We start from the raw sequence: 11,741 nt of genomic DNA, 5'->3' as shown, positions 1-11,741 counted from the left end.
AAAAAAAAACGACCATGTATAATAAGGCGTTTTTAGGTCGAAAAAAACAACCATGTATAGTAAGGCGTTTTTCCTCGAAAAAAACGACCATGTATAGTAAGGCGTTTTTTTGCGTAAAAAACGACCATGTATAATAAGGCGTTTTTTGGCGGAAAAAAACGACCATGTATAGTAAGGCATTTTTTTTTTTTGGAAAAAAAAAACCACCATGTATAATAAGGCGTTTTTAGCCTAAAAAAACGACCATGTATAGTAAGGCGTTTTTTTGCGTAAAAAACGACCATGTATAATAAGGCGTTTTTTTTGCGTAAAAAAACGACCATGTATAGTAAGGCGTTTTTTTGCGTAAAAAACGACCATGTATAATAAGGCGTTTTTTTTGCGTAAAAAAACGACCATGTATAGTCAGGTGTTTTTTTGCGGGAAAAAACGATCATGTATAATAAGGCGTTTTTAGCCGAAAAAAACAACCATGAGTTCAGCATGATTGATGAAACACACATTTTATTGTGTCCATCGAATAAAAATACATTTTTTAATAAGACTATACAGATAAGTGGAAGAACCCGACTGCAAAATACTGTCCAGCGATTTGCTGCAATATAAAAGTCAAAAAGATTGAAAGTGAAGACCTCTCCGCTTGATTGGATGCATTTCACAGGTTGGGGTTGATGATTTTGCCCAGCAGGAGGATGGCGCTGGACTCTCCTTCCACCACAGAGAAGAAGAAAGGCCTGTTGAATGCCACCTTGAGAGCCACGCCCGTCTCCTGCGCCTCATCCTGGACGCCGGCGCCTTCCTCCGACATCTCCAGCGACACTTTGTTAATCGCCTAAAAAAAAAAAAACATCGCCGTCATGAAGCCTTAAAGGACAACCGACACCATTTTCTTGTTTGCTAACTGACGTTTGATAGCATCTAAAATAGCCAAAACACGCAGGCTGATATTTTTAGTCAAATGCAAAACACCAATAAAAATGAGTTAAAGTGTCCCAAAACGGCCACTAAATGACCTCGGAATTGGGTAAATTCAGAAAGCCCCGCCCCCTTCTTTGTGACATCACGCCAGGATACTCCTTCACAAACTGCTTGCTCCAGAATCAAAACAATGGCTTCAGATTTGGAGAATATGCTTTCTTGTGACTCATCCAGTTATGAATATGATTCAAATAGTTCCGAAGAGGAAAGCATAAATGTTTGCCATCCATTAAAGAAGTCATTCCGAATCAATTCCAGCCGTCTGGACTCCAATGTGGCGCCCAGAAAATGCACAAGATGGCGCTCTAGCTCCATTGAAAATGGGCTGATTTGTCTGCTGGGAATTTGTGTCAACTAGTATCAAATAGTAGTCTTGGTGCAACACACAACGATTCACCATCACGTTATTGATGTAGTTTTCCTTGTAATTTGTGTGTCGCTTTCTCGATCAGGGGTCGTTCCCTCCGTGACGTCACTTAGGGAATCATCATCAACTGGAAAACAAGACTTCCTGAATATTCAGCGAGAGTCTTAAAAGGTCAAATGTCGCTACATGCGCTGGAATCTTTGTCAAATGCACTCAGTAGAAGTCATTTGAAGTGATTTTACAAATGATGGACGCAACTTGTCCCGAGGTGTCGGTTGTCCTTTAAGCTAGTTGCGTTACGGCGTTACCGTATTCACGGTGAACTCTTCGGCGTTGGCCAGTTGGCTGAATTGTGCCTGCGAGCCCAAAAGTTTGTCTTCCACTTGGCCATCCATGTTGCGCAACAGTTCACGAAGGTCGTTGGCACGGGACACGGAGAACTTTGGAAGCGACAGCTCCAGCAACCTGATTCGACACGAGTTTAAAAAATGATTGACAGATGGATATGAATGAAAGCTTGACGGACGGGCGGGCGGGCGGGTCACTGACCCCTCCTGGAGGTTGTGGCTCCACGATGCCATGACGTCAGTGCGCAGTTTGGCTTCAATGTCGTGCAATTTGGCGCCCTCGTGTGGCAGCACCACCAACATGCAGGAGCGCTTGCTTAGCGGCAGTTTGACCACCGTGCACTTCCTCGCCTAATAAACACACGCAAAGGTCAAACCTTTCCGGGTCAACACTGAAGTATTTCCGTACCTTATCATTGAAGTGGTGGAACAGGCCCGTGTGGGTCATCGTGGGAGTCATGGCGACGGTGGTTTCGTCCACGTAAAACTCCCGCAACGACGTCTTGTCCGGTCGGAAGGCCGTCTGCCAGTTGCCTGGAAAAATAGATGGGAGCGGTCGGACACTTCAAATCAAACATCTTGGCGTTTTTAACCCAGAAAAACAGGACCATGTACGTACAGTAAGGCGTTTTTGGACACAAAAAACGACCATGTTTCGTAAGCCATTTTTAGCCCAAAAAGAATGACCATGTACGCCGTTTTTAGCCGGAAAAAAAACCCCACCATGAATGGTAAGGCGTTTTGCAAAAAAAAAAACGATGATGTATAGTAAGGCGTTTTCGGGAGAAAAAAAAAAGAGGTTTTTAGCATGACTTATAGTAAGGCATTTTTGGGATCGCAAAAAAGACCAAGTATAGCAAGGCGTTTTTAGCCGAAAAAAAATCCACGTATAGTAAGGTGTTTTTGGATGAAAAAAAAAAAACAAAAAACAAAAAAAAAAGCGTTTTTAGCCGAAAATCAGACCATGTATAGTAAGGCGTTTTTAGCCGGAAAAAATTACCATGTATAATAAGCCGTTTTTAGCCCCCCCCCCAAAAAAAAAACAACTAAGTATAGTAAGGCGTTTTTAGCCAAAAAAATGACCATGTGTAGTAAGGCGTTTTTAGCAGAAAAAAATACCATGTTATAGTAAGGCGTTTTTAGGCCGAAAAAAACCGACCATATATAGTAAGGCATTTTTGGACGAAAAAAATGACCATGTATAGTAAGGCGTTTTTAGCCGAAAAAAATTACCATGTATAATAAGACGTTTTTGGACGAAAAAAAAAAAAAAAAAAAACGACCACTGTGGAGTAAGGCATTTTTAGCAGAAAAAACAACTATGTCATAGTAAGGCGTTTTCAGCCGAAAAAACAACTATGTATAGTAGGGCCGTTTTTAGCGGAAAAAAACGACCATGTATATATAGTAAGGCATTATGTCCGAAAAAAATGACCACGTATAGTCAGGCGTTTTTGCATGAAAAAATACGACCATTGTATAGTAAGGCATTTTTGGCGGAAAAAAAACAACCATATATAGTAAGGCGTTTATAGCATGAAAAAAACGACCATGTATAGTAAGGTGTTTTTGGACGAAAAAAAGACCATGTATAGTAAGGCATTTTTAGCATAAAAAACGACCATGTATAGTAAGGCGTTTTTAGCCAAAAATAAGACCATGTATAGGAAGGCGTTTTTAGACGAAAAATAAAACAACCATGTATATAGTATAGTAAGGTGTTTTTGGCTGGAAAAAAACTGTGTAGCGACAAACCTTGGAAGTTGAAGAAAGAAAGAAAGAGAAGATTGCCGTTGGCGTCCACATCTTGGAAGGCCTCCTTCACTTTCCCATCGGACGTCTTCTCCACAAAAGCGTTCATCAGTTCCGCTTGGGAGAAATCAGCGCCACGGATGAAGGACGAATCCGAGAAATCCCGAGTGCCTTGAACAACGTCGGCGGACAGCAAAACGTGCGGCGGCGTGAAGAGCCACACCCGGGTGGCGATCTCGTCTTTGGGTCCGTCGTCCACCAGCCAGTTGATACCGTGTAGGGTCTTCAGGACTTTGTGTCCGTCCACCAGCGACACGCAGTCGTCTCGGTCGGTGTCGCTGCTCAGGCCCAGGAGAAGCTGAAAGAACACAACGGATCCAAAAGTCGGAGAACCCTAAACTAAACTACACCGAGTCCGACCCTGGTCCATTGATACCTTGGTTTACGAACCCCTTGGCTGGCGAACTTTTCGGTTACGAACGTTACATTTATGAAGATTTTACCTTGGCATACGAACTATTTTTCGGGATACACACGAAGCTGCCACAATGAGTGATGTGTCGTTCGCGAGCCAGCCCGTTCTTCAAAAAAGAAAATGGCAGCCGACTTTTTTTGGCCTCTATTTCCCGCCCCCAGTCTTCGGTTAAAGCCACATGATTGGTCAAGAACGTAGCAGTGAGGGGAGGTGGTTTAAACATTAAAGAGACAGGCAGACAACAGAGAGAGAGAGAGAGAGACAAAATGGATAGAAAACAGTGAAATTTGGACTCGTTTCAATTTTGATAGTTCAAAGGAAGTGGCAGTGTAGACTGCAAGGTTAAAATTCCCATTAATCAGGCTCCACAGATAACCTGCACAATCCATCTGTACACTTGATGCAAAAAGCTATCAACCCAGCTAAACAGAACACAATTGATGAGGAACTAGGTAAAATTATCGCAAAGAAAGCACCTACGAGCGATCATTCCTCAAGATGGTGAAAGAAGAAGGCTACGTTCCTCATCAAGTGTTTAATGCTGATGAAAGCGGCCACACCATTCCATCAAGCCATCAACGACCATCACAAAGCTAAATAAAATGACTTTTTATACATTACAGTTTATTTCTTTAATTATAATACCATAGCACACTTATTATTCATAAAATAAGGTATATTTTGTGTAGTTTTAAGAACATTAGAAAGTAGAAAATGATGTTTTATGGGGACCTGGGAACGGATTATTCTCATTTTAATGGTTTCCTATGGGAAATTATTTTTTGGGATACACACTTTTCGCCTTACACACACTCTGTCTGGGAACCAATGAAGTTTATAAGCCAAGGTATCACCGTAGTTCCAAACCTGAAAGGAGCTGGCTGTCTTCTTGGAGGCCCCAAGGTAGAAGGTGACCAGAGAGCCGTAAGTGTCGATGGGCGACAATAGCGTGTTAGCGCCCGGTCGCTTGCTACTGAGCGCCTGGTACATCCTCAAGCCTAACGAGTTGAGGAGCTCGGCGAGAACCGCCGTCCTCTGCGTCACGTTCTGCTTCTGAGCGTCGTCCACCGAAGCATCGCGGGGGTCAGGGGTCAGGACGGCCAAGTCCAGGGGCTCCACGGGGAGCATCTGCGGACGCTTGACCGGTTGGGTCTGCAGGGTCTCGCAAGTGACGTTGTCGGCGGCGAAGAGGTGGAAAGGGTGGATGTAGACGCGGTTTCCGCGGACCCCGAGGACGCAACACCACAGGAGCAGGACCGCCGCAGGTGGGCGGAGACTTTGCATTTTTGTCGACTTTGGACTGCAAGGACAAATTCAAGGTCGGAATTGATTTGTCGGCATTGTGCCTCGATCCCAACAAAAAAAAAAGGAAAACGTTGATGGTTTGGAAAATAAATGGAGCTCCTCACATCCACGTCAACATAGTTCCTTGGACTTCAGAAAAGCAATATTCTTATTTCGACGAAAGATGTTTCATAAAGGATAACAGAAACGTAAAAAATAACGCACCCCCCGCAAAAAAATAAAAATTAATAAATATAAGCACCCCCCCGCAAAAAAAAACAATGCACCAACTGGAAAAAGTACAATAAAATAAACACCGGCAGCAATAAATAAATAAATATAGAAATAAAACACCCCGGCAAAAACAAAACAACCCCCCCCCCCCAAAAAAAAAAAAAAAATAAAAAAAAAAAAAAAAAAAAAAAAAAAAGACGCAAAAAAAAAAATAAACACACACCCGCAAAAAAAATAAAAAATAAAAACACACCCTTGCAAAAAATAAATATAAATAAAACACCTTTGCAATCAAAATAAATATAAATAAAAAACCACCCCCGAAAAAAAATAAAAACACCCTTGCAAAAAAAATACATAAATAAAACACCCCTGCAAAAAAATAAAACAACAATGCATCCCCCCCAAAAAAATAACACCCGCCCCACAAAAAAATTAAAATAAATAAAACATCCTTGCAATAAAAATAAATATAAAAAAGAACACCACCGCAAAAAAAAAAACCAGAGGAAAAAAATACAGAAATAAAACACCCCCGCAAAAAAACAACAAGGCATTCCCCCAAAAAATAACACCCGCCCCACAAAAAATAAACATAAATAAAACACCCCCGAAAAAAATACAAATCAATGCACACCCCCAAAAAAATAACAACACCCCCCACAAAAAAAATATGTATAAAAAAACACCCCCCAAAAAATAAAGAAACAAAACACCTCCCTCTGCAAATAAATAAATAAATAAATAAATAAATAAAACACACCCCGTAGTGATTTTGGGGTATCTACAAAAAGCAACCAAAAAAATACATAAATAAAACACCCCTGCAAAAAAATAAAACAACGCATCCCCCCCAAAAAATAACACCTGCCCCACAAAAAAATAAACATAAATAAAACACCCCTGAAAAAAATTTAAAATAATCAATGCACACCCCCAAAAAAATAAAAACACCCCTCACAAAAAATATATATATAAAAAAACACCCACCGAAAAAAAAAAATAAAAAAAATACCCCCCCCCCCCCCCTAAAAAAAAATAAAAAAATAAAACACCTCCCCCTGCAAATAAACAAATAAATAAATAAAACACTGCCCCTGGTGATTTTGGGGTATGTACAAAAAGCAAAACTAGCAAACAAAAATCAAAAAAGCAATGGAGGCAACATTAGCGCACGTCACAGTGTGGACTTGAACCCCGTCGAGTGTGTAAGCTCAGCAAACAAGACCCTTGCGGATGCAGCGGGCAGAACATGGTTTTGGTGCCCAATCAAACGCACTTTGCCGCCCAATCGTCAATATCACCACATTTTCTTTTCAACGGCCGCTAACTTGCAATGAACCGACCACCCCCCCCCCCCCCCCCCCCCCAGCAAAACGTCTCAATGGGGAAAAAAAAAAAAAAAAAAAAACAAGGATCCACTGAAGACAAAAATGGCTTACCTTTCCGTGAGCAGGACTGCCTGGGAATGAATCTCCAGCTACTGTGCGTCTTCTGCTTTTAAAAGCAGAAGGGTTACTGATTAACACCCTGCGTTTTGGCAAGGACAGAGACCCCCCCCCCCCTTTAACCCCCGCATGCCCTTCTCCTGACTTATTGACCGGATGATGTAAGTACATCCTGAAAAAAAAAAGGGGGGGGGGGACTGTAGGTCCACAATAGGAAGGCCAGATGGAGAAAGAAGAGTCCATTCAGCAGATGCGAATTCAGCGGCTGTTCCCCAAACGGGTAAACAAGACGAGACTCTGCAAAAGACAAACACGAATCAGGCCAGCTGGAAGGGAAACGGAAAAGGACACATTGAAAGGGGCCAAATATGGAAAGAGTGTAGGCAAGGCCAGAACAATGTCTTCTGCCGGTGTTTGTTTTGTTGTTCTTTGACGTCTTCGGGGCAGGAATTGCCAGCTGGCCCAACTTGCTTTCTTTTTTTTTACATTTAAGTTTAATCTTTGTTTTGCTTGGGAACAAACTAGTTGAGAGTGAACAACAACAAATGGGGGATAAAATACTCAATAAATAGATACATAAACGGATACATGAACGAATGAATAAAAATAAGAATGAATGAATGAATAAATGAATGAATGAATAAATGAATGAATGAATGAACAAATAAATGAATGAACAAATAAATGAACAAATAAATGAATGAATAAATATATGAATAAATGAAAAAATAAATAAATGAATGAATAAATAAATGAATAAATAAATGAACGAATAAATAAATAAATAAATGAATGAATGAATAAATAAATAAATGAATACATAAATCAATACATAAATAAATACATGCATACATACATACATACATAATATGTTGGGTTTTTTTTTGGTCACAAAATAAAACCAAAATTGCTTTTGAAAAAAAAAAAGTTACATTTAGATAACTAGAATTACTGCAAAAACATCATTTTTTCTGCTCCTTTTTAATGTTTGTTTTGGTTGGGACCAAACTTGTTACACTGAAAAAAAACAAATGGGGGACAAAATACTCAAATAAACAAACAAATAAATAAAATAATAATAATATTAATTACATACATACATACTTGGCAGTTTTACTTCCATTATATTCCAACTTACGTTTTAGAAATGTCTTTACTTTATCTTAATATAGCAAGTTGCACACCCCCTTGAAAAAGGTGAACAAGTCAGTTTAAAAAAAGGTGCACTATTACGAGAAGAGTCATCACTCTGTTTTTTTTTTGTGTGAAACATTGACACTTATTTTAAATCACATTTTTATGTTTTTTTTTCAATCAGATTTGGATTTTTTTCACTCTGGTAGTAATAATCTTTGTTGCATATTTACTTCCAAGATATTCCAATTTAATTTTTAGAAAGGTCTGACTTTGTTCTCAGATTGCAACTTGACCGCATATCTCCTCAAAAAATATTAATAATAATAATAAATAAACAAAATACATTGATGCCATTATTTTCATCCAATTTTAAAAATAAACAACTCCTTCATAGAATTCAGACTTGTCAATCCATCAATCCATCTGAATGCCGTCGTCTTCCTGGAAGGCAAAAACGCGACATGGAGGCCAATGGAGGGAATGCGGAGGGGGGCGGGTGCTAAAAATTAAATAAACCAATCACAAAAGATCCTGGAATATGAGTGATTTTTTTTTTTTTTACACAAATGGTCACTTGTGCTGCCCGCGAGCAAAATGGCAGGCAAAGTCGTACTTGCTCCTGCACTTGTGGCCGCAGATGTTGCACTGGAACGGATTCTCGTAACCGTGGCAACCCATATGGACAGTGTACAGGATGTTGTCGGGGAAGAAGATGCCGCAATGCCGGCAGCGATGCCGGGGGGGCGAACGTGCGGGCGCCGGCGAGCCGGGCCGGCTGTCGGAGGGCCCGCTGACCTCGCCGTTCGCCGGGCTGAGGTCGTTGAACTCAGCGGGTGCTCGCCGTTCGGGTTCTGACGGGCTTTCCTCGGCGACGGAGTCCGAAGGGGGTTGGAGAGAAGGCTGGGGACTGGCGAGCTGGTTAAGGGGGTTCTCCATGATCAGGTCGGACCGCAGGCGGGTTTGAGGCTCGTTATAGGCGTCGCGCTGCGGCGGCGGCTGACGGGGGCCATCGTCCACGTGGCGGACTTTGGATGCGGAAGAGCCCGAAGCGATGAGGAGGCGGCGGCGGCGGCCGGAGCTGCTTTTTTTCTGCAGCGCGCTGACAATCTTCTTGTGAGGCAGCGAGCGGGCGTCTTTCTTCGGCATCAGTTTGTGGCGCCGGCGGCGGTGGTGACACAGGTTGCTGCGGTCGCTGCAGCGGAAGGAGCACAGCTCGCATTTGTACGGCTTCTCGCCCGTGTGCGAGCGCATGTGGGCCTCCAGGTGGCGCTCGTAGGCCGAGGCGAACGGGCACAGGTGGCAGCGGTGCGGTTTCTCTCCTGTTGGATTGAGGGGAAAAATATAGACAGTGATACCTCGGCTTATGAACTTAATTGGTTCCCAGAAAGTGTGTGTAAGGCAAAAAGTGTGCATTCCAAACATTAATTTCCCATAGGAAACCATTAAAATGAGAATAATACATTCCCAGGTCCCCATAATACAGTGAGACCTCAACTTACAAACACCTTAACTTACAAACTTTTCGTCTTACAAACGTCAAATTTATGAAAATTAAACCTTATAATAAGCACTATTTTCATAATACACACTCACCACGGCTGGCAGAGTGATCTTCGGCGGAAGCACACGACCGAATAGCACCAACAGTCCTTATGGAAGGTGACTCTCCTTCCATAAGCCATCAACGACCATCAAAAAGGTACATAAAACGTTATTTTACAGCACAGTTCATTTCTTTAATTACAGTCCTCATGTAATGCGCCTCTCTTTCCAAACAGCAATACCCTTTGACCTTCGACCTCCAACGCCATTCCATCAAGCCATAAATGACCATCACAAATGTAAATAAAGTGACTTTATGATACAATGCAGTGTATTTCTTTCATTACAATACAACATCACATTTATTATATGTAGAATAAGGTATGTTGTGTGTAGTTTTAAGGCTTATTTAGTTGAAAAGTATATTTTATGGAAACCCGGGAATGGATTATTCCCATTTTAATGGTTTCCTATGGGAATTTTTATTGAGATACGCACTTTTCATCTTACACACTCTGTCTGGGAACCAATTAAGTTCGTAAGTTGAGGTCTCACTGTACATCCTTTTCAACTAAATAACCCTTAAAACTACACAAAATATTTTTTTTATAATAAATGTGCTATGGTAATGTAATTAAAGAAATAAACTGTACTGTATAGTGAAGTCATTTTATTGACCTTTGTGATGGTTGTTGATGGCTTGATGGAATGGATGGCTTTTTGCATCAAGTGTCTCAAGGAGCTCTGGGTTGTCCATCTTGGAAGTTGTGATATTGCAACAGCAAATGACACACTAGAAACTTCATTAATAGCCGGTTCAAGCCTTGCTTGTCTTTTCTCTGCAGTCTACACTCTGCCTTTGAATTGTCAATAAAGTTGAAAGGAGTCCAAATTTCACGGTGTTTTCTATCCATTTTCTCACCATCTCATTTTGTTTTTTGAAAAAAAAAAAAAAAAAAAAGACGTCTGCCATTGCAGGAGCTCCAAGAAACCCAAAAAACCTCGTTCGCAAACGACACATCACTCATTGTGGCGCTCCGTGTGTTTCCCGAAAAATAGTTTGTATTCCAAGATTATATTCTCGCGAATTTAAAGTTGGTTAGCTAAAGCGTTTGTAAACCGAGGTATCACTGTATATATATATATTTTTTCACCCCCAGATCAAAAATCAACTACCTGTGTGCATTCGAATATGTTCGACGAGTCTGGCTGTGCCTCGGGTGGCGTAGCTGCAATACAGGCACTTGAGTTTGCCATCAAACGTCCTCTCAAAACCGTCCATCAAAATCCCAGCGCCGTCCTCCAGGGACATGTCCACCGCCGGGTGATCCAACCCGTTCTGACTGCAATCTGCACACGGAGTAACTATTTCAATATATCATCACAAATTTAACACATAAAAAACGGAATAAATATCAACGTTACCAGCTGGCAGTTCATCGCCTCCTTAACGCCGCTGACGGAGCCCGAAATCATGTTGACATGCTGGGTCTGCTGGCTCAGATACTCCTGGAAATCTTTCACGAAGTCCAACGTGTCTGGCTTTTCCTCGCCCATTGAAAGCAAGGAATGGAAAAATCCAACACTGCGGCAACATTTTAAAAAGGATCATTTGATTCATCGTGTTTGTGAATCATCAGAATTTATATAGAGTATTCCCCATAATGCTGCCACCTGAGGACTTTCAATTCTAGTGACAAAAAAGTGTCTAAACTCATTATTAGTGCCAGTGACATCTTTTCTCAATCATTTAGCCTTGTTAAAAAAATAAAATAAAATAAATAAAGGGGTTGTTTACTAGTGGTGCCGTTTGAGGACCACAACATCCTGGAAGTACGTGACGTCACTATACCCATACTATGTCACGATTTAAAAATGTTTGTAGCACATAAAACAATCAATTTGTAAAGCATGTTTTACACGCTTCAAAATGTTTACATACTCACATTCGTTGTAGTTGCTCGTTTGGAAACTTCAGTAGTGAATAGAAAATGTGAAAACATTCGGCGTGTTCGTTCGGTGGGTGCTACATAGCCCTTCCCATCACCGCCATGTTGACACCACTGGTAAATCCGCTAGGTTAGCATCAGTATACACCGAGCGAGCATCTCTGTTCAGCGAGAAGGGGGGGCACTTTCTGTTTGACGGCGCCATTGTCGCGTTTCTTTCTCGTGTAA

General features: G+C 41.3%; 2 protein-coding genes across 2 annotated transcripts in view; both read right to left on the bottom strand.

Annotated features, from left to right (window-relative positions):
• Positions 1–486: 486 nt before the first annotated feature.
• On the bottom strand, positions 487–7,034 carry agt (angiotensinogen). Its single transcript, XM_089012373.1, has 7 exons — positions 6,880–7,034; positions 4,787–5,219; positions 3,448–3,802; positions 2,102–2,226; positions 1,895–2,043; positions 1,654–1,810; positions 487–832 (listed from the first exon to the last, which is right to left on the bottom strand). Exons 2-7 carry the CDS (start codon positions 5,201–5,203, stop codon positions 656–658), a joined length of 1,380 nt encoding a protein of 459 aa, XP_088868499.1. The 5' UTR covers positions 5,204–5,219; positions 6,880–7,034; the 3' UTR covers positions 487–655.
• Positions 7,035–7,847: 813 nt separating this feature from the next.
• ikzf5 (IKAROS family zinc finger 5) overlaps positions 7,848–11,741 on the bottom strand; it is a 10,708-nt gene continuing 6,814 nt past the window's right edge. Inside the window, 4 exon segments of the mRNA XM_089011971.1 lie at positions 7,848–9,341; positions 10,741–10,914; positions 10,990–11,007; positions 11,010–11,149. Coding sequence (XP_088868097.1) covers positions 8,593–9,341; positions 10,741–10,914; positions 10,990–11,007; positions 11,010–11,121 — 1,053 coding nt within the window. The 5' untranslated portion in view covers positions 11,122–11,149 and the 3' untranslated portion in view covers positions 7,848–8,592.

The sequence above is a fragment of the Hippocampus bargibanti genome, linkage group LG13, assembly GCF_051943395.1.
Source record: "Hippocampus bargibanti isolate YZ-2025 linkage group LG13, ASM5194339v1, whole genome shotgun sequence".
Lineage (NCBI taxonomy): Eukaryota > Metazoa > Chordata > Actinopteri > Syngnathiformes > Syngnathidae > Hippocampus > Hippocampus bargibanti.
Note: the sequence above shows the minus strand (reverse complement) of the source record. Positions and strands in the feature narration are given on the sequence as shown.